Source organism: Lasioglossum baleicum, chromosome 3 (assembly GCF_051020765.1).
Source record: "Lasioglossum baleicum chromosome 3, iyLasBale1, whole genome shotgun sequence".
NCBI lineage: Eukaryota > Metazoa > Arthropoda > Insecta > Hymenoptera > Halictidae > Lasioglossum > Lasioglossum baleicum.
In genome coordinates, this window is record NC_134931.1 from 12,957,698 (window position 1) to 12,984,862 (window position 27,165).

Genomic DNA, 27,165 nt, shown 5'->3' on the forward strand with positions numbered 1-27,165 from the left:
ACATTCCCCAGCTATAAAATCGAGGTTCGCGCAAATTGCTGACCGCAGCTGGCCGTTCCCCGCGACCAGGATACTCTCTCGCATCGCGAGGCTTCACACTCGAGTGCATCACACCTCCCACGTTCTTTCACGCATCGAAAGTCGGGAGTTCGGTTTATTTTGGGCCGAAAAACCCCTTGGCTATTCCGTCAGTCGACTCCGGCAGTACCTCCCGGAGAAATGCATTGCTGCGTTTCCATTTTGCTAGAGACGCCCCGGTGGTTGCCTCTTCGAAACAATGAATTGAATATCTTAGCCCCCTCTGGTTTACTTTAGCCATCTTTGCGCTCCCGAACACTTGAGCTGGAAGTTCGAGATAGCGGAGGAAAGTATGATACTCGGACTATGAATTTTCCGCGGTAGAATGAATAATCTTTTTGAAGTTTGAAAGAGTTATATCGAGAGTGAAGAAAAATTGTAGCCAGTAAACTAGTTCAACAATATTTACATTTGTATAAAAATCTACGGTCTAGTTCTAATTCTATATGTATACAGTTTAACGTTTTACTCGAACTAGAGATTATGCACATTTGCAAAAGTTACGGTTCAGAAGAGTTGAATCTACAGTGAAGGTAATTTGCATCCCATCTCAAACTCTGTAACCTGCTTCACCATTATTTGCGCGCACACATGTGGATACACATCTGCAGTCTAGTTACAACTCCAGAAACTTTACAAACTTTGAACGTTTGTAACGAAAGTATCAAACGCGATAGAATGAACAATCGTTCCGAAACATAAAAGAGTTAAACCCGTACTGAAGGGAAATTAGTACTCCATCCCCCAGATTCTGAAAATTAGTTCATCGATGTTCGCACCTGTATAAAAATTTACAGCCTAATTCTAATTGTACATATTAGGTGTGCAAATAAGTTCGTTCCACTTTTTTACTCCGCGATTTTGGTGCCATCTGAAAGAGCGTTCTTTTAGTTTTGTGAAGAGTCATGAGGAGCACTCTAAAAGTTTCGAGTCGTATGCAACAATTTCAAACAATATGGCGTGCGAGAAGCATCATTTGAGTCACTGCTTATTCTTTGCATTCCAGCTTAGGAAATCAGCTGGTGAAGCTACTGAAATGGTTTGTGCGGCACTGCGAGAGAACGTTGTATCTTACAGAACATGCAAAAAGTGCTACCAAAGATTTAAAGCTGGTAATTTTAATTTGGAGGACGACGATCGTTCAGGTGCACCGAGAAAGTTTGATGACGGTGAGTTAGAGGAATTACTCGACGAAAATCCAATTCAGACGCAAGAAGAATTGGCAGAAAGATTGGGGGTCACCACAGACAAGATTTTATTACATTTCATCTACGTAAAATGTAATAAAATCTTCAATTTTATGATGAATACAGTTTAACATTTTACTGGAACATGTATTTTGAACATTTTCAAGAGTTACACTTTAGGAGAGTTGAATCTACAGTGAAGGTAATTTGTATTCCGTCCCAGACTCTGTAACCTGGTTCACCATTATTTGCATGTGGATACAGATCTGCAGTCTAGTTACAACTACGGACGCATACAGAAACTTTACGAATTTTGCACGTATGTAACGAACGTATCAAACGCGATAGAATGGACAATCTTTGAAGAAAATTAGTGCTCCATCCCAGATTCTGAAAACTAGTTCATCAATGTTTGTGTAGTCTAAATAGATTGGTACGTATTTATATGTATACAGAATGGAATTTTAGTTTATTAAAAGAGAGAGAGAGACAGAGAGGTAGAATGAGAAATTTTTTCTGTGGAATATTGATATCGATTTTATAAACTATACAATGCAGTATATCAAATTCACGATTGGAAACTATTTTGATTGAACGGTGAATACCGCAAATGGTATTTGTATAAATATTCTTCTCGAAACTTTAGTGTGCTGCAATGGTTATTGAAAATATATTCAAAAAAAAATTTGAGAATGTAGAGAAAATTTATACAAATTCTATAATTTATAAAATTTATAAAACAATTCTATTGTCTACGCATCAAATACGGAATAAATGCATAAGCGTACGCTATAATGTCTATGCTCAGGAATAATTTCATTTACAATTTTTAATTTTCTGTAATATAACTTTTCTTTCGTTTTAGCGCGGTATGGCGTTTATTACAAGCCCGCGCAGAATAACAAGCAGCATCGAAAAAGAATTTTCTCCGCAATCTCGAGTTTTCCATTAAAATTAATGAATTCATTCGAAGATCAGTAGCCATAGCGGTTGCGTCGACCGCATAAATATGTATTCACTTAATGCAGTGTGTACGCTTTATCGTACACTAATAGTCATCAGTTTCGGGTCCACTTCTTCGGTTTATATTTCGGATTACAGCAAACTGCCGGTAATTATGTTCTAATTGTATCTATCTAGGAATAATTGCCATCTGTCGGAGTGCGCAATGGCCTCTTGACTAATCGAAATCGACCGAAGAAAAAAGTCGGCCGTATATGAATAAGCAACAATACGTTGAAGATAATAAATGGAACAAGTGTGCAGCAGAACATTCAATTATAAAACTAATAAAGAGAATACTTAGACTTGCGTAAATTGTTTCGGTTGCTAGCTCCGATGATTATCTGTAGCAACGATGCAGTATATCTTAATTATAAAGGATGAAGCAGCAATCTCCCGAGCTTTCAGGCCAAAATAGAATCTTCAATATATGTACGTACGTAATCTCTCTCATTCCTCCTCTGAGAGATCTATTATAGATTTGCTAAATATGCACTATGCTCACATGGATTTATTTTCCAAGGCCACTATGCCAGTACTAATTACGTACAATATAAACGATAATTCTGTTCGTTCTGCTCCCGAGAGATCCAATATTATTGCAAAGCTCGATTATTATATTCCGATACTTCATTAAGAGGATATGGTCGACTAATCATTTTAAAAATCCCATTCCTATTAATGGTTCCAATAAATTGAAAGTAACCCAACAATATTCTTAAATTCTTCTGTGTTCATTGCTCTGTATTTCATTTTACCATAAATGCAGAATAATAGAATGCAGATAAATATCTTTGTCTAATAGCAAATGATTAAGAACTACCAATTATCGCAGCACCGAGAGAAATAATATAGAACATGATGAAAAAGTATGGTAAAAGTTTAACGACTTTCTGTTTACCTATTATTAAGAATCATGCCGATAATAGCAATTAGCTCTGCGATGGAGAAGATAGAGCTCGGAGAATTCATTCAAAGCTGGATCTCAAAGGAGATATCCAGACAGAAGTTTATTGTTCCCCGAGAACAGGATGAATCGTTATTCGCGGCGACAGAGACGAACGCCTGATCTCGTATTTTACCCGGTCGGTAGATATTCGCGTGTGATCTTCGTTCTTCATTCTCCGCGGCACAAGTAGATTCGTCCGGTGGTAGTCGGCCGGTCGGGGCGGGAACGGGTTTTAGTAGAAATTACGTCGGGCGGGCCCAGCTTCTAACACGAAATCTCGTCGAAACAAATAAGAAGTGCCGTGTGTGTCCGGCGCGGCCGATCGTGTCCCAGCGTGTTCGGGGATTTCCGGCACCCCTCGGCGCGGCTCGAGACGCGCGCTGCACCGCGGCGTCATTCAGTCGAACGCTGACCGCCACGCGCGAAGGATCGCGTTACTTTCGATATCCGCGCGTTGCCACGAGTCTCACGGCTGTCATCGGCTCTATCGCGCGACTGACAGCCAGTTAACCTATCCCGCCACGAGCGAGGTATCTGTCGATTCTCGTTTCATTGATCTAGTGCGCTCCGAAATTGCCCTTCGAGCCGACACGTGTATCCACTTGGTAGCTTTGTCCCGCAGTGTCAGTGTGTCCGTTTACTCGCGGATCGATATCATCTGAGATTCAGCTGGACGTGTAAACACGGTCCGGAGCTGTGTCGGGCGAGTTTGGCATCGCGAAGAGAATCCCGGAGACCTTCCGTTCGAAGGTCCGCTGAACGGCAGGGGTCTGCCGGGTCCGGTGCACGGCTCCCAGCCACTTCAGGGCTTCTTAACGAGGCTACACCCCGTCTCTAAACGAATTCAACGACGCCACTCGTCCGCGCTCGGTCAATTCCTCCGGCGCGGCGGTCCGCGTGTCACGCTCGTACACAACTGTCTCCCTCGTTCCGCAGAGTTGACTGACCGAGTGACTCAGAAGATCGCGAGCGTAGTCCTCCCGGCTCGTCGATCGAAGATACGTCCCGCGTACGATGCGCCTGTGTCGTCTAGTAGCAAGTGAAGAGCGATCGAGATTGCAGCAGGGGAAGTAGTTGAATCGCGAAGGGAACGGATTCTTCGTCCTTGTCCTTGTCCTAGTCCCAGTCTCTGGGGAGGTCTCCAAGGCGTGCACACGCGAGTCCAGCGAACCGTCGAAACACCGGGAAACCGCCAGACGATCCGCAATTAATGATCGACAAAACTCTGTCGGCTGGTAATTAGCGGCGGATTAATTGGAACGCGTAGCTGCGCGTCGAGCCGCGATGAGAGAGGAGAACGCTGTGGGAGGGTCGGTCGAATAAGTGCTCCGCGTGCCTTCCTCGCTTCGAGGAATCGCATTCATTCACCACCTTTGTCTGGCCAACGTCTGACAAACTGTAAATCCCCCCACCACCCGGAGAAACCTACTAAAAATATACACCACAGCATAGAAACCAAAACATTTAGGGTATTTCAAGCTGACCCAGGCTCCCTATTTGCGGAGGGTACCCTGCAGCTTTGGGGACGACCAATAAGCGGTCAGTGTCACGATAAAGTCACGGTCCATCTGACCTGTTCCTGCTAGCGAGATAGTGCATTCAAAGAATTGGCGTACTTCAGAATCACTTGGAATAAGTCTTCCGTAGCTCAAGAGGCGCTCAGCTATTGCAGAGTCTCGAGAGAGTATCGACAGTGTGAAGAATAACGTCTGACGATCGGAGTTAGTCCCATTGAAGTCGGCAAGAGAAGACGTGCAATCGACCGCAAGTGATCAGTGTCTAGAGAAAGAGCGTTTTCGAGGCACGGGAGTTGTAGAAGAGTGCAGGGAGTGTGATCTCGGCGATAAAAAGAGTGAGCCCCGACGGTCAGCGTGTCGGGAATCGGGTCCGAGGATGCGCCATCGGGCGACAACGCGTTCTTTGACAGTTGCGACGATAGGATGTTGACGGCCCGTTCTGGGCCTCTTGGGCTCGGCGTGCCGCGAACCCTGGGGCCCGCGGAGGGGAGCGACCATCTCTTCCTGCTGCCAGAAAGAGCATTAATCATGGACAGCACCCACCTAAGACAGGACCTGGCCGGTCTCGACTTCAACTTGCATCTGAACCTGCTCCACACTGCGCCCCGTGGCAACGTCTGGCTATGTGAGTCGATTGATTGCACTAGGTCACTGTCGACCACTTCTACCAGTCCTTTTTCACGGCTTAGAAGACGTGTCCAGGGTATACTGGCTTCGATAGTCGACGACTGCTTTCAACGCGTTCGCTGCGCCGAGTCGTTTAAAAGGTTTTCCGGTAACTGGTTTTTGCTCGAAGGAAGTGGCATGTCGTTAGTGCTTTTCTTACTGTTTCTGTGCCGAGTGTTTATGCAACGTTTGGAGGTTAGGATAGGCTAATGAACAGGGTGAATCACCTAACTCCTGTCACCTTAACGACTTGTTTACTGTTTGCTACGTGAAAATGGATTTCCGACATTACGGTGTTCGGTAACTAGATAGATTTATAACGTAATAGTTATTTTTCTGTTTGCAGGGGTCGAACGAGACTGTTGACTCCTGTATAAATGAAAGTTATTTATCGTGCTTTTAACTATTCGTTTTTTTTTTGTGTTTCAAGTTCTTTTGTATATTAACACCAAAACTCTATTGTAAGAGTCCAGTTTTCAGTCGACTGTGGACCTTAAAATACAAATTGTCTGCATTCAGAAGGTCCTTGAATAAGTTGCAGTAAAATGTGGAACAATAGTGTCAGTTAAAGCACTGCATTTTATTGCAGTTTTCTTGGAACAGAAAAGATACTAGTCGTAAATCACAGTTGTTCCATAACCAATCGATAATTTTAACCGTTTCGTTCAACCTCTGGTTGCTTTTATATGTAACAACTACTAAAATTCAATTTTCACCGTGATACGATCAAGAAACTTGGATTTCATTGACGGAATACGTGGATTATTTGTGCGCTTACTTTTATCAGTAAGTCTGTCAAGATAAAAGTTGCGTTTGCTTTACGTTACAGTTCGGAATCGCACATTTCTTATGCAACAACGTAATAAATATTAAGTTCGACCTAAAGTTTTTATCTGGTATCGTGCATTGATCAAGAAAATTCCTAGAACCCATCTTAAAAGAGTAAATGTTACGTAAAAGTTCATTTGTTCAATCAAATATCTCTTACTAATTCTCGTTGTAGTTTTGCCTCTGTCGAAGTCCTTATTATCTGTTTTCCAGATACACACGGCCAAGACATTCCCGAAGACTACTTTGTCACAAGCATGCTTCGTGCGATGAACAACGCAAAGTGTTGAAGGACCGTACATATTTGCGCATTACGAAAACATTTATCACGTGCCGATATTTGCATAGCTGGCACATTTGCGATTCGTTTTCATTCGAATGGCTATTTCAATATTTCCACGGGTTTGAACAATTAAGCCATCGAGCGATGACGCTTTTTTTTGTGAGAGAGGCTTCAATCGAGTTGGCTTTATCGTTTCAACTTTTTACACGACGCTTGTTTATTCCGTAATGGCTCGGAGCATCGCGTTTTTTTTATCAGATACCGATACGATAGTAATCTAGCTAAGTAAATGACGCGGATGTCGGGTTCGGATAACTCGAAACTTGTCTTATTCGTGTGCTCTGGCAAACGCTTGGCTCTTGGGAGTTCCATTGTAGCGACTGTGTAGGAACTTTTAATTGGAGTAACGAGTTATATGCAAAGCAAATGTCACATTCGGTTTTGGCTCTCGAATCCCCTTTGATGCATACGCGACACGGAATTATACTCGTTCAATTATGGGCTCGGTTTTGTGAACATCAATGCACTACACACCGGGCGTATTTTACATAATATTTTGTCTACGTTAACACAGAAATCGTGATAAAAACCGTATTGGCTGTTTAAAGAGATGTTTGTGATTGCATCGACGAAGCTTTTGCATTTACGGTGAATTCGAATTTCCAGAGCACAATGGAGGAAATGCCTTTGTGCTTCGTGACTCCGGAGTATTTGATTCTGAAAGGAATCGTAAATTGAAGGAGCACGAACAAATTTATTTTTGAAGATAATAATTTCGTTTGATGCAACGAGAGAACGAATTCAAAGGTTTCAGTAGGATTACAAGTTGTGAGTAGACTGCGGATCTTTGCGCAAAACAAACATTTTCTGCATTTGTTATAAGATATAGTGCTTGTATAAAAATATTGTTTTCTCTAAATAATTTAATAATTATATAATTATTTCGCTGAACCAAAATCAAAATATATAAGTAAAAGAGGTAACGAATTTAATGAACTTAATGAATTTACTGGAGGTTCCCAGCTGTGGACCGTGAGGCTTGATAATTACATTTCTACCTAGCATTAATTAAAACACTAAATGGAGCTTATGGAAAAAGTGGGTTAATCTGGATCTGAAGAAGTTTACATATAATTTGTACTGAGTTACTTGGAAACTAGTATTACATGTGTATATCTGTGTGTGCAAGCGACTGTGGCATAAGCAACAGCGAGCAAATTTTCAGTCAGCGTAAACTTTTAGTTATTTAAATGTCAAAAAGTTTTAATGAAAGAACGGACGCACTCGTAGCATATTTTATTGTGTAATTTATTGTTGTGCACTGTTTCACCAATTTTCTCTGGATTTTACTTTACGCAGATAACCGATCTGGTAAACGAACGGCTCAATTTGCAGTGAAATTGTTCTCCATCGCGTTAATCGTCGCCGAGGAGTCGTCGACGTGTGCTTGTTACAATTTCGTTATGGAAGCTCGCACCGCGCGTTATTGTTATCAGCAATCGAGCGTGAAACACGCCGTCAAAACGACGCGATAAGCGCATTCGCTCGTGCAACGCTACGCGGTTTTTCATTTCTGCGAGCTGACTAAACGAAGGAAACACGTCGACTCGGAAAGCCGAGCCGGAGTCGGCGAATGAAAACAGTTGTTACACTTGTTCGCAGGGTTCGCAGAATAGAGACGCGAGTATGCTCTCTTGATCCCGCGGAAACGGAAGTAGTCGTACGTCTCGGGACCGTTTCGCCGTTCTTGTTTCACGATCTCTTGCACCTGCTGTTCGATCGTTACCGCGGATCCAGTCTGCCGCGAAAAATTTATGGGATGCCTGTGGAACGTATTTCTCTGACGGACTTGATGTCCGAAGCACGTTGCTCGGAATTTTAGGATGTTTCCTATTAATTCCTTCGGGAATTCCTCCGAGGATTGTTTCCCATAACGTAACGCCAACGAAAAGCAGAACTGTTGCAAATGTGGCAGGTCTTGTTTTTTTTTTGAAGCCGTGCGAGTTGTTAGTGCATTAGGAATTGATGGAAAAATCATCTCTTACACAGAAATTCGTATGTGTTTTGTATGTGCAAGAAAAATTAAGAAGTATACGATGTCTCACTCAGTTTCCTGGAAATAGCTTGCAAATTTGATAAGAAAGATAAATCTTGAGTGTATGTCTAATATTACTTTAATTTCAATCATTTCCTTATCGGTATCAACTGTATTATCAAGCACACTCTGCTTAGTGTGTCTGATCTTGAGTGGCTTTGTCATTTATTACAAATATTATTACATGACATATTATTACTGAACAGTCGGATATAATTATTTTAATTATGACTGACTAGTTTAATCACTTATGATAGAGGAAATTTTGATGATAGAGGAAAGAAGAGACCCGCACTACAGCAATGGTCGTAATAGTTGCCCATTCTAACAATTCCAAGTTTCCTATTCGTGAGTTCCAGAAGCAGGGCAGTTTCCATGACCATTGGCAGCACTTCAAGTCCCTTTTTTTTTCGAAAAATCGAACGTAATCATTATTATTCATTTTTATTACTCGGCTGAACACAGCTATTCCAGTTAGATAGTCGCAATAAATAATAAGAAAGACGCGTAATTGTCGAGGTCCGTCCGAACGTTGTTATTTTACCTAGCCGCAGGAATGCTTGCGAACTAGTCATCATACTAAAACTAAAGCGGTAAAAGTACGGAGTCAGATAGGACATCGACAGAAGATACGAGACTGAAGAGAACCTTGCATAAAGTCCCGTAGGTATATATTCTGCCGCAGAGAAAAGAAACACAACCATAATCAGCATTGCAGTTTCTCGTAAAAATCGCGACTTTTTCCTTCCACCGCGCGCTGGCGAGGTGGATTCCTCGAAATTCCATGAATTCTTGAACGAACGATGTTCACTCTATTTAGTACAAACAAATTTTTAATGATGTTGCTTGATTCAACTATTCGTTTATTCATTTTAGAGAAGATTTCAAAATATTCTTCTCCAAAGAATAAATTCGAAGTGCATTAAAAACTCTCTCTAGATGCTCTCCAGACCCTAATTTAATTTTCTTCTTGAATATAAAATTATCCTAAATATTTATGTGTCGAACAAATCAAAATATGATCTGATCAAAAGATTCGAAGAATAATTTTCTGTTGCTTGTCGTTCTCCATTTCCAGTCTATTTCGATTTACGACAATTTCGCCTGTTCTCTTGCTCGCACCTGATGCTTATCAACCGCATTCATCATTAACCTGGCGTCAACCAATTACGTTGCTCTGTCATTCGTTCTCAGCGTCGTCAACCTCTTCATCCAAGATAGCGGACGCCATAACCATAAACATGGCTCTGTCGCTTGCATTTTTCCCCCTGATTCGTTGACACCGTGTCTGTCCTCGGGATTTATGGAATCAGTGGTTAAGCCTTTTTTCACCGAGTACAGTTAGGTCAGTTATCGTACTAGGACAATCAGCTGGTATTTTTTAACGCGTTCCATCGCGGCGTAACTCTTGGGTTAATAATTCCGGGCTTAGCAACGCGCAATCTTGTTTAATGGCGAGTCCACATGCAGCGGCGATTTCTACCGGCCTCTCTGTGCGTTCTGTTTCGAAAGGATAAACCTGGTCACGTTTTTAATCACTAGCAAACAGCCGGCGGAGCTGCGATATGGTGTGCGCCCGGTTTCGAAAGGCAGCGTTGATTTTTGTTTCGCAATCCGCGTGGCCAGAGGGAAGCCTCCTCGACCCCGGCAGCTCGGCTGCGCTGATATTTTTGCTAATTAACCCATCGCCTGTTTCCCCGTCGATCTACCGATGTATCGACAGGCGGATCGACAAAAAAGCAAGCGTGAAACCTGCGCCGCGTCACTCTATGCGTCCTTTCGCGGAACTACGACTCTTTTTCAATTACGTTCCGCGCCGCTTTTTCCGCGCAAAATGAAGGAACGATGTCGACCGTGCATTTTTCTTCCTTTTATCGGCTGTCGGTCGAAACAACCTAACGGCTAGCGCACCGTCCAGCCATCAACCAATCGGAATTCGCGTAAAACGCAGTTACGAAACCCGACGCGAATTACTTTCCAACGTTCCAGCGAATTTCGTTAGTCATACCGCAGTTTAGCTGCAGCAAATAAATGCGATACCTATGCGGATCCATTTTTATATTTTAGGACTGAAAGTGCCTCGCTCGTGCGAGATATTATTGTACTGTATATCTAAATATTTTTCTTCGAAGAAAGGAGCCTCCCTTGTAATAACTGCAAAATTTAATACGTAAAAGTTCAATATTTCTCTACTGACAGAGCAAATACTCGAGTGCAAGTATATGATAATGGATATAGAGAAATCGCTGGAGAGATACGAATGAATTTAGTTTAAGTCTCGTGTAAACACCATCTGTGTCATTAGTAGACTGATCTCTATACAAATGTCAATCCTCATAGGTTAGATTACAAGGATTTGCGTCAACGAAGATCTTGTCGAGAATAAAACTGTGGAAATGTAGATTCTAAACTTTCTTATTTAATTTTCTGCAACTAGGATTTTTCACTCAAACATTGTAAACAAAGTGTTCTTAGCAGTTATTGAAATGTATCAGATTTTCCAGAATTTTCACAATTCGATTTTTCCTTGCAATTCTCCTTCCAAACAAGATAGAGTAGTAAATTATTGTAAAAGCGTAATTAGTTATTACTCCCTCTGTTCCATAATAATAGTAGCAAAAGAAAATAAATATAGAACGCAACATTTATTATCAAGAAACTAGATCACATTAAACAATAAATTAGAAATATTATGTACTCCTAATTTTTATTTTGAGTGCTCAAATAGTTTCTGGATTTTTCAATAATTTTGTTACTGCATTTTAAACTTGTAGGTAGGATCCGTTGGCTGCGAAGCTTTGCTTTCCCTGTATGCGTGAGCTTAAAATTATTGGAGCCATCGTTCTGAAATAAATTGAAATAAAACAATTGATTTCGATCAGCAGATGGAATTAGAAAAATAGTTATAATTCGTAATAATTAGGTGAACTTAAAAATTGAAAGATGTGTCAAAACAAATGAAGGCTTCGCAATTTTGCGCTACAACATAACTTACAGTTGCATTCGCCAATAATTCCCGTTTGAATATTCATTTGCTACTATTATTATGGGACAGAGGGAGTACAATATGTATTACGTACATCGGTGAACAGATTGCAGTAATTTAGCGTAACCAGTTTTGCAACCTATCAAAACATAAAAACAGTAATTTTATGGATTAGCGCAACGTTGTTGCTACTTGAAAATCTGGAGCACTCGCCGTTCTCCGATCTTTTTTATTGTACCATATTATTTTTCGCGTAACACAATTCGCGTACTGGGATTATAACTAGATTGCGAACTTTTATGCGAGCCTACATTTTTATGAAAGTATGAACAAGAATCTAGTAAAATTTTATTTTCGTCGCTAGTCAAAAGTAAGATGAAACTGCATTAAATTTTATAGATCATTTTCTTTTACGACTATTTCGATATTTTTCCGCGCTGCGGTATGCACAAAGATTTGCAGTTTAATTGTAGTTGTGACTTTTACTAGGTTCATTGGAAAGTTCCATTATTTTATCAAACCAGATTCTCTAGGCTTTGATATTTCTACCGTTTGTTCTTGAAATGTAAAAGTAACGCGAGTGATAGTGCCAGTCATTCATTTTTCAACGAAAAGTCGGCAGATTTTTGCGCGGTTGTTAACAAGTTATCGCAAAGATAAAGCACGTCAGTATAAAATAACCGACTGCACTGCAATTTAGAAATGAGAAAGGATATCGTACGTATCATAACGTAAGCAAAATAAGCTCGGAAAGCAACCTTTAAACGGACCCCATAATTACAATGATGGTTCCGATTCATTAACCTCGCTAAATAATATCTTCTATAAAATAATCGTTTACTGGAACACTTTCTTTGCTTCGAAATTGTACCATGCTTCGAACTTCTTATCGCCGGCGTATACTAGGACCGGTAATAAGATTATAGATAATGCAGCCGCGGGGCAACATTCTCGCGCTTACGTAACACGAGAAAGGTGTATAGAAACGTGTGTTTTTCTACGTTTTTTTCTCGTCTCGTTTCATTTCGAATCTGACTCGTTCAGGTGTGAAATGTTACGAGGACTCGCGGGGAACGGATAGAAATTTTAAGAGGTCTGTCCCTTGCGAACACTGTAAATTGCTCAATTTTCATAAATCTTTTTTCAACGTGATGGTACGCCTTAGGATTACAATTTTTTAAAATAAGATTTGAAATTTCGGAAGGGACTGAAACCAAAAAATCCAGATGATTCTTAAGGCGGTAGACTCGTTTCCGGGATTGCAAGGGTGCGGGATTCGCCTTCTCATTTCTCGACAAAAATGGGGGTTTTCAGTAGTCAAAAACGCTAGATAAAAGATCGATCTAGGGCGCTATCTTCCTCAAAAGTTCTATTTTTTCGTTTACGAGGCGTAACTTGCATTATTCGGCAGCATGTAGCTATGAAAATAGTTACATGCGCGGTTGTATACTTCCAAATAATGCAAATTACGCCTCGTAAAGGAAAAAATAGGACTTTTGAGGGAGATCTAGATCGATCTTTTATCTAGCGTTTTTGACTAATGAAAACCCCCGTGTTTGTATTATCGAGAAATGAAAAGGCGAATCCTGCACCCTTACAATCCTGGAAAAAGGAGTCTACCCCCTTTGTTGAGTATGCTCGTGGTCGATCAGTAGATCGTTCGAGCTTCTCGTAAACTTGCACGTGGTGTGCCGACTAACTTGACTAAATGCTCGAAGGACTACTCCCCTCAATGGGAAGAACAAGATTGCAAGATTTCAAACAATACTTTATTGTAACTACTAAATGTGAGATCCTCGACTGCCACTAAAAATTGTCCGAAGACCAAAGCTACTAGAACCGACAGTCGGAAAGAATCTGATCCAACGCACGCAGTACAAAAATCAGAAACGGGCATCCTGTCCCTCTCCCTCAGAATTTTCACAGGGTGGGGGTATCTGTGGGAAAACCGACCCACGAGTGGACCCCGGAAAATATACAGAGTTAATATATATGAACAGTCGAAGATACGTAGCATTCCAGGAAACAAACTACGGGTAGAATTTCGGTGCCTGGCCGATGACGAGACGACTTTCAACGAAAGATACAGACCAGGCGGGCACCTAACCAAAGGGCAGCATATTCCAAGGAAAACGTTTACATACACTAAACACCCTTAAAAATATTTTTAATGTTCTACAGTTTTAAAAAATTCATTGAAAAATCTATTTTTTAGCCATGAGACAGTCCCTACAATAGCAGTGCCACGGCTGAGATCAATGGCTAAACTTTTAATTGCCCGGCTTAATGGTCTTCTGGACGATTGGATGGCTCCGCGGTTTCGAAGGATTTTCACGGTTCCGCACACGTCGGATAATCGACAAGATTTGTCCGCCGAGATTATGGTTCTGTGTGTCTCGCGGTGGAAATTGTCGCCACCCGGCACAGGGATAATAAATTTGTAATCCTGGGTGGGCGAATACCGCCTATGTATTTAATATCGAATCTAGTCGAACGAGAAACGTTATTTCTGGTACATAGGGTAATTATCATCGCGTCGTGATTATTGCTATTGAAGCATGATGTCACAGCATCGATCGCTCTCGTCGTTACACAGCACAGCGATAATGATTACAGCGTCGTTATTAGCTCCCTACTTTAGTTACGCGGAACGAAGTTACTCGGGCACGAAGCAACCTTTAACTAATGTAGAGATATATATTGTTTTCAGTAGTTGCTGCACAGTCTCCACAACGTTATGCGCAGAATTATCTTTCTAAAGCATACGGGCGTTTTCGAATAACGCACCGTAGACTCTCTTGTGTTTTAGCTCAGCATTTTAATTGGACAAGAGTTAATTCGTCGGTCGGGTTCGCTATCGCCTTTCAGAAGCTTCTCATTTTCGTCTTTAGTGAACGAAGTACGTTATTACTGTCGTAGTATTTGTATAAACCATGTTGAACTATCCTGATTATTTTCGTTATCCCAATTCGTAAGCGATCATCGATTGCAAGACACAGGAGCCAAATAAATAATTTTGTCTCCTCTTAATTATCTTAGTAAACTGAAACTGATATACTGACGTCTTTGATTTTGTTTAATATGACCACCGTTTCAAATAAATGCATAAAATCCGCAGTCTGGTGATCACAATTGAAAAATCATCTGGTTCAAATCTCTGCAGCTCAGAATGCTTCTAATTTCGAAGCGGAAACGTAATACATATTAATCAATAAAACGAATGTAACGATGATTCAGCAACAACCACGAATACGTTCTAATTTACACTCCTGAACAAAGATGAGAAGTCACAGGCAGGCGAGACTGAATGCGATTGAAAAATTAATTCTTCTTCCCCGTGGAAAATCCTGATGGGAAAATCATGGAAGCGTTTCCTAATCAGAGATTACTTTAAAAATGGCTGAAAGAGAAACAGCGTCTCGAGTCAGCACTCGGCACTCCATTTAATTAAGTTTTAGTGCAGTTCTACGCGACAACCACGCTGTTTCAATTTCACTGAGATTGCACTCCTTTGTAAGACAGATGGTTACTTGGGGAAACTGAGTATAGTTATCTTAATTCCGACCATTGGATCCTCACCATAACTAAGCGAGTATTCCTCTGCGTTTTTTGGGTCACAAGGTGACTGTCGCTTCTCGAAAGGTTTCACGTGTCATTTTACCTGACCAGAGGCCATTTGGAATCGCTATTATCGATAGCTGATTGAACCGAACGGACTATAATATGAATATTGAAATTCATCGATTTCATGCAGGTCGAAGACTATGCGCGCAGCATTAATGGTACGGTTTGATCAGGAATAATTAAAATCCAATTACTCCACTGAAACGGACGTAGATTATAACAATGCTGCTTAGTGTAGTTAATGATGCACCAAATTAAACAGAACTATGCTCTCAAACTGAGTTAAATGCAACTAAGAAAATATTTGAAGCGTTGCTTCTACGAAACGTATCTTAAAGTTAAATAAACTAACTTGTTTTATAATATCGCATTATTTACGTTAATTTTAGCATAATTATCGGTGTGCTAATTTCATTTCTCTTGAGTTACCTAAATATTCACGATCAAAAAGTTGCTCAGTTGAAAGGTTCAGATAATTGTTTTTGAAGATTGAATGTGTATATCTTTATTTTATGTTTTGTTCCGGCACAGAATTCTCGCATTGTTTCGTTCTTCCCTGGTACGACCTAATTTCCTCTTTCGAATGGAAAATTTTACGATTTCTAGATATAATCCCTTTTATCATCCATTCTTCAAACGGACGGCCAGCGCTTAATTAAAAATCCCGTCCCGTCGGTATATTACTTCGCCGAGTCATTGCAGAATCACCGTCGAACTATCCGGCAATAAAAGTAATCAGTGCAACTCCGCATCACGGGGTATCACGCACTTCAGCTACAACCTATTTCGGTTTACGATAGACTCGCTCGATGCGTCGGTCACTCGGTCACAGTGTCCTAACTACCTGCCCCAGTATGCGCTCGTTCGCTTCTCTGTGCAACGCGTCTTTAACTAATCAGCAGCTAACTTCCCGTTTGCGAAAAGTATAAAACCGAGGCGCAGATTAGTCAATTAGATAGTAGTTGTCTCTCTGAAACTTTGTCATAAGCGAGCACTCTTCTACGTTCCAGTAGTTGCTGCTGATTGAAGTGCTTCGCAACGCAGAGAATCTTTATCAAGCTTCCCCGAAATATTCAGCCATAACGTTTCAACCTTTGTTCCAAATATTAAAGCAGTTGCACAATATAATATGTTCATGTACAGTAGGGCTAAACTAATTCTGTCTCATTAATCTGATGCACTGTCCTTTTTGTATGCGAGACTCGTACAATATATAATACAATACAATATACGTACAATATGTAATAATCCCATACAATACGTAAGTGCGTAGTAATTTATTAAAAACGAACAGATGGTCGAAATGACTTGTTCCTGATTTGTGAACTTCTCTATTGAAGTACATATTTAAACCAAACTGCTACGAAATCTAAATAAATGCATTATAAGTAGACTGCGGGTGTTTATGCAGTTTTTAACTTTTGTAGATAAATTTAAAAAAGTGGAATAAAATAGAATCTTATTTTCCGTGATAGTAGCCTTTGCAGATCTGAAATAAATTAAAATCGTGTCAAATTCTGTCATATTTTATATCCTAGCATTTTTTTTTTAATTTTCAGAAGTCATAATTGCATAAAGATCCGCAGTCTAATTATAAGGCAATCTGGCAATTCTAGTGTTAATAATGTAAACAATATTTCTAAGAATGGCATAGCAATTTTGAATAAATTGCATAATCGATGCGGAGAATCTTTAGTTTCCACAGAGATCCGCAGTTTAGTAATAACACTAAGTAAACTCAAAAATCTTTACGAATTAGCCTACAACACTGTGTTATTTTCGAAAGCAAGTACTGTAAGAAAATCGAAGAATAGAATTTTGAAGTCGTCAGAGTCAGATTTTGCGATGTTAATGAAACGGTCCGTTGTTCTAATTGGCCGGAAACAGTGACGCAATACAGAAGCATCGTATAACTTCGCTCTCCTTGTAAAAACTGCGCAATGTTGAAACAGAGTAAGTATTCACTCGGCGGACTCGATAACAACATAAGGCTAACAAGCGGTGCTCCGGTATTTTTAACAGCCACACTTCCGGTAGCTTAGCGAGTCCGAAAACGTTTCCAGGGGCTATCCGTGCTTGAATCGCAATCAGAGTCTCGTAATTAAAACGTTGCGGGCCACTCGAACGCTGGCAAATCCTTCGCGGAGCAATTAAAGCGAAGGACCTCGCAAATTTTCGTCGCGAACGCCTGCCGAACTGCAGACTCGGGGTTAGCGTATGGCGGGGGTCTGACTAAGCCGGGGTTTTACTACTTGCGCTTACGGTTCGACCTGGTTCGCCCTTAGGCAGAACTTCGCCGGCGGTTAATCTCCGACGAAATATGAATATCCGAGTCCCATTTACCGGTTATTATTGTATCCATTAATTCTAGCAGCCGCGCCCGCCTCGAGCGCGGATAAATCATCGCGAACTTTCTTGGATCCGTTCCCCGAAGTCGTCGAGGACGGTTTATCAGAGTTATCACTGGCCGCGCCTCAAAATCGACGTCGTTCCGCCGCGCCGCGCCGCCTCGACTTTTGTTTGGCCCTTGCGGCGACATTCTGGCTGGTCGCGTGCGGCTAATGGAAAAAGATAGCCTACATAGAATCGCATTAATTATTTTTAAGCCGCGCCTGGCAAGCCCGAGTTAATTAAAGACGCGACCTTAACTCTCGGACCTTGGAAGCTCTCGCGCCTTGGTGTAACGAAGCTCGGTCTATCGCGTGGATTACTGCTCGTATCTTTAGCCGGAAGTATCCGGACCTCCTTTGTCGTTTATTCTGGCTGATCGACCCACTGATGGGATTCGAGCAGCTAATCCGATCGACCGCGTGCTAATCAACCCTTTCGGCACTAGTGCCGGCTCTACTGTGTCGGCATTATTATCGAGTGCCCACCGATCGATAACTAATCAATTTTCGACAACTAGTTCGATCTCCACGCCGCAGTAATATCTCGGTATTTGCGAGAACGTGGGAATCGAAACGTCATGTCACTTGTGCACATCGCACAGTGGGGCATTTGGCTCGAAAAGTCGGCAAAAACTATTTTAGCGTTATTTATGGGCTCAAGGTTGTATTATAGTAGCTCGTTGAATTCGTCTTAACGTCAGCTTTAATATTATGAAATCAAAAATGCATTTTAATATTTCAAAAATCAGAATGATTTTTGTTTCTTAGCCGTTCGACATCGTTATTTCTTCTGCTTCTGCGACAGCATATTCTTAACTATAATTTACTGACAGATTATCATGGATTCTTGAATTTTCATATTTCGAGTTTCTGCCAGGTTTTCGGACAATATTCTTTGATCTCTTGTTCCTGGTGTTAAATGTAGAACAGGATTGGATATTTTAATTGGTTTTTCAAAATGAAACTTTTGTCAACATTTTTGCGACATCTTTCCGAATCGAAATCATACCAAACATGACACCATTTGGATTATATTTCCCTGTTTAATTCACGGTTATACACTTTTAATTCAAACTTTTAATTTAAACGATTCGTTTTAATACACGAATTCTTCTGTGAATTAAACAAAGAGAAAGAAGTAACTGTGATTGAACGAATACAATTTTTTGACGAACTAACTCACAGAAATAGAAATCGGAGAGAAATTTGTTTCCGCTAGCGAAAGTCTTATTCATTATAAATGAAACTACGATTAATGTTTTCTGGAGCTAATATATTGAGTCTCACGAAGTTTTTTTAGAGTGGCGGTTATTCACAACTTATTACACAGTTTATGACGCTGACGTATTTGAGCTAATTTTCATCGAAGAATACACCTTGAATCGATGGGCGATGTTTTCGATATAATGTTGTTAATAATAATCAACTTTACATTAGAGCTGGTAAAGGCCATTAAGCCTAGCATTTTCAATGGTCTCTTTGATGCCGACCGGTGACCGTAACCTGGAAAGAGTTGAACTCCATGATATAGTGATGGAACTGATATCAAATTTCAATAATGACGGAACTGTAATTTTTCTATGCTTTAAATTCATTGTAAAATGTGTGCAATTGACAAGACAAACATAATATTGCAGAGTATTATGTTTCCTTACTTCTTAAAAGGAGAACGAATTAAACAAATTTTTTAAAAACATTTATGCATTGCATTTTTCTTTCTGCAAATGCATGACTGATAATTTTTCTGTGCTTTGGATTCAAAACAAAATGAATTCATTGTAAAATGTGTGCAATTGATAAGACAAGCATAATATCGCCGAGTATTATGCTTTCTTACTTGTTAAAAGGAGAACGAATTAAACAAATTTTTTAAAAATATTGCATTTTTCTTTCTACAAACGCATGACAAAGTAATGAAAATGACATTTTACAATAATATAGTGATGTAGGGAGTGATGTAGAGTTACTGCTTACTCAGTATATAACTTCGTTAAACAACCTGTGACAAACTAATTGGTCCATACGATTGTTGATCAAGAGTTCTCTCATCGTTACCGTGAAAGCTTTGGTCGTTGCCGACAGACATCCGCTGGTGACACTATGTCGTATCGCGACAATAATCGATAGCCAACAATTCTGATCAGTATGTAGTTCGACATTGAGTTTAGAACTTTTGATCCCGTATAAAGGATGACTTCCTCCCACGATGATCGAGTTTCCGCGTACAAGCGGATATTATAGTCCCGCGGAAATGTTTAATATGTGTGTGACACGCGATCCTTATTATCCGTTCTTACTAAGTCAAATGATTTGCATCTTGCAATCGAGTACTAGCTGTCTAATAAACGACAAATAGAAAATACGATTGTTTCATATAATGGCTAATCCTAACACTAAAAGCAATTTCATTTCGTCCATCGACTGATTCTCTCATTGCTGTTACAAAAAAAACTCCACTTAACAAAGTTTCATTTCTTTTGTTTCAGGTGAGTACCTTTTCCACGTACACGCGACTGCATCATCGCCCTCGAGGGTTTCCAAATGACCCAGTAAGTACTCGATCTATTCCTCCGCGTGACATATAGATCATTAGCAAACGGAAGAAAAGAGGGCTTGACCAGGAGACACTTTCGATTCTCATTAACTTATAACGAAGCGCCACTCGAAAGTATTCGATGACTCTCATTATCCAGTACTGTGTATGTGTTTTTTGTTCAATTGACATTCGTGAAGCAGTGAGAGAGGGAGGTAGAGAGAGTGAACGATTTAGAGTGGGGGAGTCGAATACCGAGACTAACGAAGTTAATGGAGGTAGCGTAGCCACACCCTCCGTTGCAAATCAATGATGCCAAAGGCCGAATCGAATAGGATCGAATCGGGACAGTCGATTTCGATGCCGGAAACGCGCGCGTGCCCTAATGACCGGGCTAACCTGTGTGTTCAATGAATTCGTTCGATTTTCTCGAATACCTAGAAGCAATCGGCGTAATCCAATCTTGTTACGTGTACGAATCTTTGTTCTCGACATTGTAGCATAGTCCTGAAATGATCGATTGTCAGAATTTTATCGAGTTCATTGAAAATCACCAAATCAAACGAGTCTTCTGGTCTAAAGCGTTGTTTTCTGAGTCTAGTTTGAAAATTTTTATTTAGTAAACCCCGGAATGAATTGTAGCAACTCCTGTTTGCTAAAATTGTCTATACATACATACAGTGAACCACGATAATATTCGGACACTTTTAAAAGTATGATCATTTTTCTAATATCTGCGACTTGAATTTTTTGAGAAGTTAAAGCAATTAGTTTACTACATGACATGAAAAAGACATTCTTGAAAAATTGCTATTGGTCGGAATTACAAAGAAAATAATAGTAGTTGTTGTTTATAACTTTCTTATGTGGACCAGTACGAAAATTTAACCCTTTGTACTCGAGTGGTGATTCATTGGCGCCGCTAATAATTCTGGTACCATTATTCAAAATATTTGTTGCATTATCAAATTTGTATTCAGTAAAATACTAAACGTATTGAATATTTTAAGAAACTGCTGAAAGTACGAGGTATTATATCAGTTTTATTTAACATCAAATTAAGAAAATCGTATAATATGAAAATATTTCAGGGCGGAAGAAAAATTCGGTTTCGAATTAGAATAGCTCCGAGTGGAAAGGGTTAAAAATATACGTTTTAAATGTGGAAAAAAGCTACAGGCGTTGAAAGATGCAAAAATTCTTAAATTTATTTCAGTTATAAGCTGAAAATCGTGGAAAATTGCAATTTTGACCGATTTTGATGAAATTTTCAGGATATGTATAATTGACACGGATCTCTACGAGATGTATTTTTTAAATTTTCAAAATAAATAAGCTGCAAACAACGTCTAGTATTTTATTCTCTGTAATTCCGACCAATTGCAGTGTTTTAAAAAATTTTTTCACCTTCTTCATCAAATTCTCAAAAAAAGTCTTATATTAAAAAAGTTACCGTCCTTTATAAAAGTGTCCGAATATTATGGTGGTTCGCTGGACGCCACAAGAAGAAGCAAGAAAATGATTTTTCTAGAGGATCCAGATCGGGTTCCAGGGAACGCTAGAACTTTTTTAAGCTAGTGATTTAGAGCGGAATTTCACTCCGACACTGAATTTCAGAGTCCGTGACTCGCCGCGATGGAATTTCAATTAGCATGATTATCATATAGCCGAATAATGTTATTAGCGTGTCGTCGAATAATAATAAACGCCAATTAGGAGTGCGGAATATTAGACGCGCCGATATTCACTGCAATCAGATCTTCGGTGAACGCGGAATTCTAGATCGGTCAATGAGATTATCGATTTATTTCATCCCGCGCACGGGGGCGCTAATTTCCCTGTCGTACTTAAGTGCGTGGGTGACACGTGTCGCCCACCTGAAATAGTGATGTTTTTATCATTGAAAAATCCGGATAACGCGATAAATAAAACCAGACTGATATTAGTTGAAATCGTAGGTTGTGAAAATAGGTATATTAAAGAATTAATTAGTATATGTGGTGTGAAAGTGAAAGCATCCTGATTAGAATACCGATAAAAACGTGACAGGGATGTATTTGAAGCCAGAATACTATTTCTAGCTTCGTAGATATGAAAGCGAATATGGGACATATGTTACCCGCATGCCTAAAATAGCATGAGAAATGTGTGCAATTAGATAAATGCTGAGTAATGGGACAAAGTAACAGCTACTGCATCCACTAATTAAACTGCGGATCTTTATGCATAATAAAAAATGTTCGCACTGATTGCAGGACATTCTTCTTTAACTTCTCCTATTAAGCTGAAACTAATACATTGACGTCCTTAAATATTTTTAGCATGTCCGTTGCTTTAAATTGTCCGTGCCCGTTTTTGTCATAAATGCATAAAATCCGCAGTCTATTTACAATCGTTATTAGTAGACTGCGAATTGTATTTTGCATCTACGAGAAAAATGAATACGCGAAGTACGAAATAATGGATACGCTTAAAGAATTTGAAAATACTGTCATGTTATGTTTCACTCGTTAAAACAGCATTCGAACCCTTTCTTCAAAACCCATAACTCTCAACGCTTAACTAACAGGAAATCACTCGTTGCGTTCGTGTTAGCCTCTCCAACGATTAGTGATATGACCGAATGATCAACATGTAATAAAATACACGTTGAACGTCATAAAAGATATTTTACGGTCGGAGCATGACGATCAATCGGTTACACTTTTTTCTTCTGCTACGTTTTAATATCTGACGCAATCGATTATGCACGGCCGTCGCACACACGTCACGCAATACGATCGCCTGGGTCGGTTCGACGGTTGTATACTGGTCACATTGAATTTCAAAAACAAAGCGCGGGAAACGCTCGCGCATTTTAGTTCTAAAACTGTCGCATAAACGGATGCGTGCATCAGAGATTTACGTTTAGCAAATCCTTTCACGGCCCTTCTGACTAGTCTGTCGATTTAATGGAATTCTCGAATACGTCACAGCGTTGACCGATCGTCCAATAGTCGTGTCAAGCGCAGCGGCTTCCCCCTTTGAAGAATTTTTTTTTTAAATAAAATCTATACAAAAATTCTTATACCTATACACAAAATTTATCGAGGTCACAGAAGAATTATAGAATGTGAAGAATTATGTAGACTGCGGATAGACGGTAGACTGAGTTCATGACGAAAATAAGAATTTACGAGTACATACAGTGTTCGCAGTGTGTCCTGGTAAAGGCATTGTTAGAAGAGAGGATTGACAACAAAAGCGTTGGAATCCTATGAACATTGCGATGCCGTCTCGCTGCAGAAAATCTTCGATCAATCTCACAGTCATATCTATTGCTTACTATTGATATACGGCTTTCTTCGGTACGGCATTGGAGACAGCTATTGGATGAACGAGTCCTCCCCCATGCGCGTGGATTCTTCAGGAGTTAAGTCGCCGGTTTCGCGAATCCAGTTTGGAATTGTGAGGACAGTTAAATCTCAGTTGAATTCCCGTTCACAACAGACACGATGGCATTTCGCATTTGCTGGGATCTTTCTCCGGAGCACGGTTCGGAAATCAGCACTCGTCGCGCTCTGCGAACGCTTTCTTCAACATCCTTCCAAACATTTTTCAACATTCTTCTGAATAACTGAACTTATAAATTTTCAAACTTCTTTATTGAAGCACACACTACAATGAAAATTCTTCTGAATGCATGAATACATTGTCTTTGCATTCACTGCAAGACACAGGACCGAAATGAAAATTTTAATTCTTTTTGATGTGCCCACTGCTTTAAATTGTGCTTGGCCGTTTTTGTCATCAATGCATCAAATCCGCAGTTTAATTATTACAGAAGAATATACACCAGTTGAATTTATTGCTCGATAGTTCTAGAGGTAATAACACGATTCTAGCAGTCCATCCTTAAACAATTTGAAGTTTGTCTACTGTAAACCATTCTGTATAATGGTCAGAAGAAGTCGGTAAATAATTCCTCGTAAACGTTGCTCGATTTAATGGAATCTGGGGAAACGGTTCAAGGTAAAAGCTGCACCGTCGTGGAGTCTTTATTTCGCGATAGTAGCAATGAAGGCTCCTCTGTGTACATTGTTTAGAGCATTTAGAGACTCTCCGATAGCCTGGGAAGAACGCAGCGGGAGATTTCCACGACGGAGCCGTCGTCGACGCGATTAAACTTCGGGACGCCCGGAAGAAATTTGTCTACGACCGAGACGTCGTTCGTCGTCGTCTGGGGGGATTAAATATTCATATCTCTCTGCTGACTGTCGCCGAAGCCAGTCACCGGTTTAAAGATGCTTTTTCAAGCTTCCGCGGAACGCTGGTCTTCGGGAAGTCCTCGATATTCCCGCGCGTAGTTAATTTTGGTATCGGTTAATGGCAAATCGCTTCCGAGTGTTTGCCAAATTACGTTGCCGCGTGCGTGCGCGACACGTAATGTGATTTATAGATCAGATTGGGCGAGGCGGCACACGGCCGGCCCGAGATCAATACCATTCTCCGCGTCCCCGTTTCGCAAAGGTTCCCTCCAAGATCACAGGATTTCTTGAGAACCCTAAAAATCACGGCTCTAAGGGCCCCTCGCCCAAATAAACAAGCTAGAGCTAGTCCTCTGAAATATTGGGAGCTTAACCCGAGAGGCTCCCTTTTGTTCCGCAGTTTCCCGTGGACCGCAACATTTTTTCATTGCGTATTTACTCGCACAGTGGACCTGAAAAGCATTTTTGAATTTCTCGCCAAATTGCTCATATTTGAACTATAATAATTTCGTTAAAAAGAAAATATTTTCTCTCTTTATGAATAGTACGGTGATAGATTACAAAGAGTATTCTGAGTGGAGGATTAATTAGCTGAAACAGCATTTTAGTATTGAATAGAATTTAATTAAAATAGAAGTAGGGAATGGGGAGGATTAATTTGACTGGGATAGTATTTAATTAGATTGAGAACGAGAAATTTTCCTGACCCAGTTCGGCAGTTTTTCGCTTACCTTGAAAGTTTCGCCAGGAATCTAGATCGATATGCTTTACTTCATTCATTGTCAGTTTCATTGATTGCCGGGGCTCTGTTTGGTCTCAACGGGCGTTCAATATCGATACGCTTTGCAGGGCCCCTAGGACTACTAGAGAGTACAGTTTGCAACTAACGTTTGTTACGACCTAGCACAGGTAGTCGATAATCGTCACGACCGTCGCGCATTGGGTCCGTTATAATGCAGGTCCTGAAAGTCATAAACTGGTTCTTGGACAGCTGTGCAGTATTACTAAACAGCCAGTGTCTAAGAATCGAGGAACAATGCACATTATGTCCGAGCAAATTGAACACTACCGTGTAAGTACATGGTCAAGTGCAATAGTCAAGTCCAGGGCTGGAAATGGTTCCGAAAATAACTGTTCCATAACTGTCGTACAAAGATTCTGATTAAACCTTTTAGAGTGCTAAACAACTATACGTCGTCGTCGGCTGCATTTGCGAAAATGGATCATGCTCTAATTTGCAGATAAATCTGGTATGGAATGCATAAAATTAAAACAAAAATTTATGCAAAAATATACAGACTGAAGAAACGTATGATACGCGAAATCTACTGCACCTGGCAATCTGGAGATTAAACAGCACTTCTCGAAACGATCGATGTTGACTTCCGGGTCAGGAAGGGAGCGAGGATTACACAGTAGAAGCGGTGCAGTTAAGACAGACGTAGGTCACCGCTTATTTCGTTTGGCGCCGGACAAATGCCAATCGTTGTTCGCTTTTTGCGTCCTGCAATTCAGCTCTTTACTAACCGATATCGATTTCTTCGTAAAATAATCGTCCGTCGATCGAATCGGTTCTGTCCCGCTTATTTCAGCTTGTCCTCTCTTTGTTCTAGCTGTTCCCTGAATCTAATTTTCTATTTCCTTTATGGAAAGTGTTGTTGACTGGCTATCAGGTTTCGATTCGCTATAGCGAAAATCCATTACGGGGTACCGTACGAACGATACAGGAGTCTTGATTAAATACCCGACGGCCAAACGCGTCTAGTATAGAAGCTTGATGGACACTCGGTTCTTTATCTTAATGGTTTGTTGACTTCCGCGAATCGTTCGTTAATTCCCGTCCACCCCGTACCCTTGCTTCGCCACGCGTGTTCCACGACAAAGAGAATATTGTTATCGTTCCGCAATAAACCCGGCACGGTTTATCGCTGACATTTTTCGTTCTCGTTATTTTTTCACAGACGAAGTGGGCCAACCAGTCCAACCGCGGTCTATCGTTCACGAAGTTACACTGCCGGAGGAGCAATTCGTTTAACGTTTCAAAGATTTTTGTTCGTTTCCGTCTGTCAAAAGTTCGCTTTAATTTGTGTCGACGAGCGCGCGGCCCGCAGCGAAAGAAACGCAATTATGGTTCCGTTTGTTTTCCGACTTTTCTGAACAAGTTCAATTCAATGTTGGAACGCTTGATGCTAATATACAGTCACTGACAATTTAAAGTGGACACCCTTAAAAATCGCCTAACTTTTTAGAAATTGGACCAAAGTACTTGAATTTTTTTAAAGATGTTAGACCGGCTAGTTCGCTAGAGAATAAGTAAACAAAAATTTAATACGATTGCAATTGGTAGGAATTATACAAAATTTTTAAAAATGATGTTTTGTCAACTTTTTTATTTGGGCCTGTAACGATAATTTAAAAAATGCGTTTTATAGATTTCGGTAACTTATATGCATACTGAAGATTTCATCCAAATCGGTCTACATTGCAATGAGCTACATACGTTTAAAGATGAGAGCTTAAGGGTGAAAGTCGCAGATTTTCAGCCTTGCCAGGGCATTTCGCCCTTACGTGATCATCTTTAAACGTATGTAGCTCATTGCAATGTAGACCGATTTCGATGAAATTTTCAGTATGCATATAAGTTACCGAAATCTATAAAACGCATTTTTTAAAGTATCGTTACAGGCCCAGATAAAAAAGTTGACAAAACATCATTTTTAAAAATTTTGTATAATTCCTACCAATTGCAATCGTATTAAATTTTTGTTTACTTATTCTGT

General features: G+C 40.3%; 2 protein-coding genes across 19 annotated transcripts in view; both read left to right on the forward strand.

Moving 5' to 3' along the window:
- Positions 1-23,176, forward strand: part of Nt5a (5' nucleotidase A) — a 128,463-nt gene extending 105,287 nt beyond the window's left edge. For both annotated transcript variants that reach the window (XM_076447695.1, XM_076447694.1), the window contains exon 4: positions 20,092-23,176. The gene's annotated coding sequence lies outside the window, so the exon portion shown is untranslated. The remainder of the gene's footprint in view (positions 1-20,091) is intronic.
- The window catches only part of LOC143221949 (uncharacterized), a 291,787-nt gene that overhangs the window by 85,794 nt on the left and 178,828 nt on the right, over positions 1-27,165 (forward strand). For 4 of the 17 annotated variants that reach the window (XM_076447649.1, XM_076447652.1, XM_076447657.1 and 1 more), the window contains exon 1: positions 3,775-5,358. The exons of 10 other annotated variants lie outside the window; for them this stretch is intronic. In XM_076447649.1, coding sequence (XP_076303764.1) covers positions 5,157-5,358 — 202 coding nt within the window. In that variant the 5' untranslated portion in view covers positions 3,775-5,156. 3 more of the 17 variants (XM_076447656.1, XM_076447662.1, XM_076447675.1) reach the window with 2 other exon arrangements.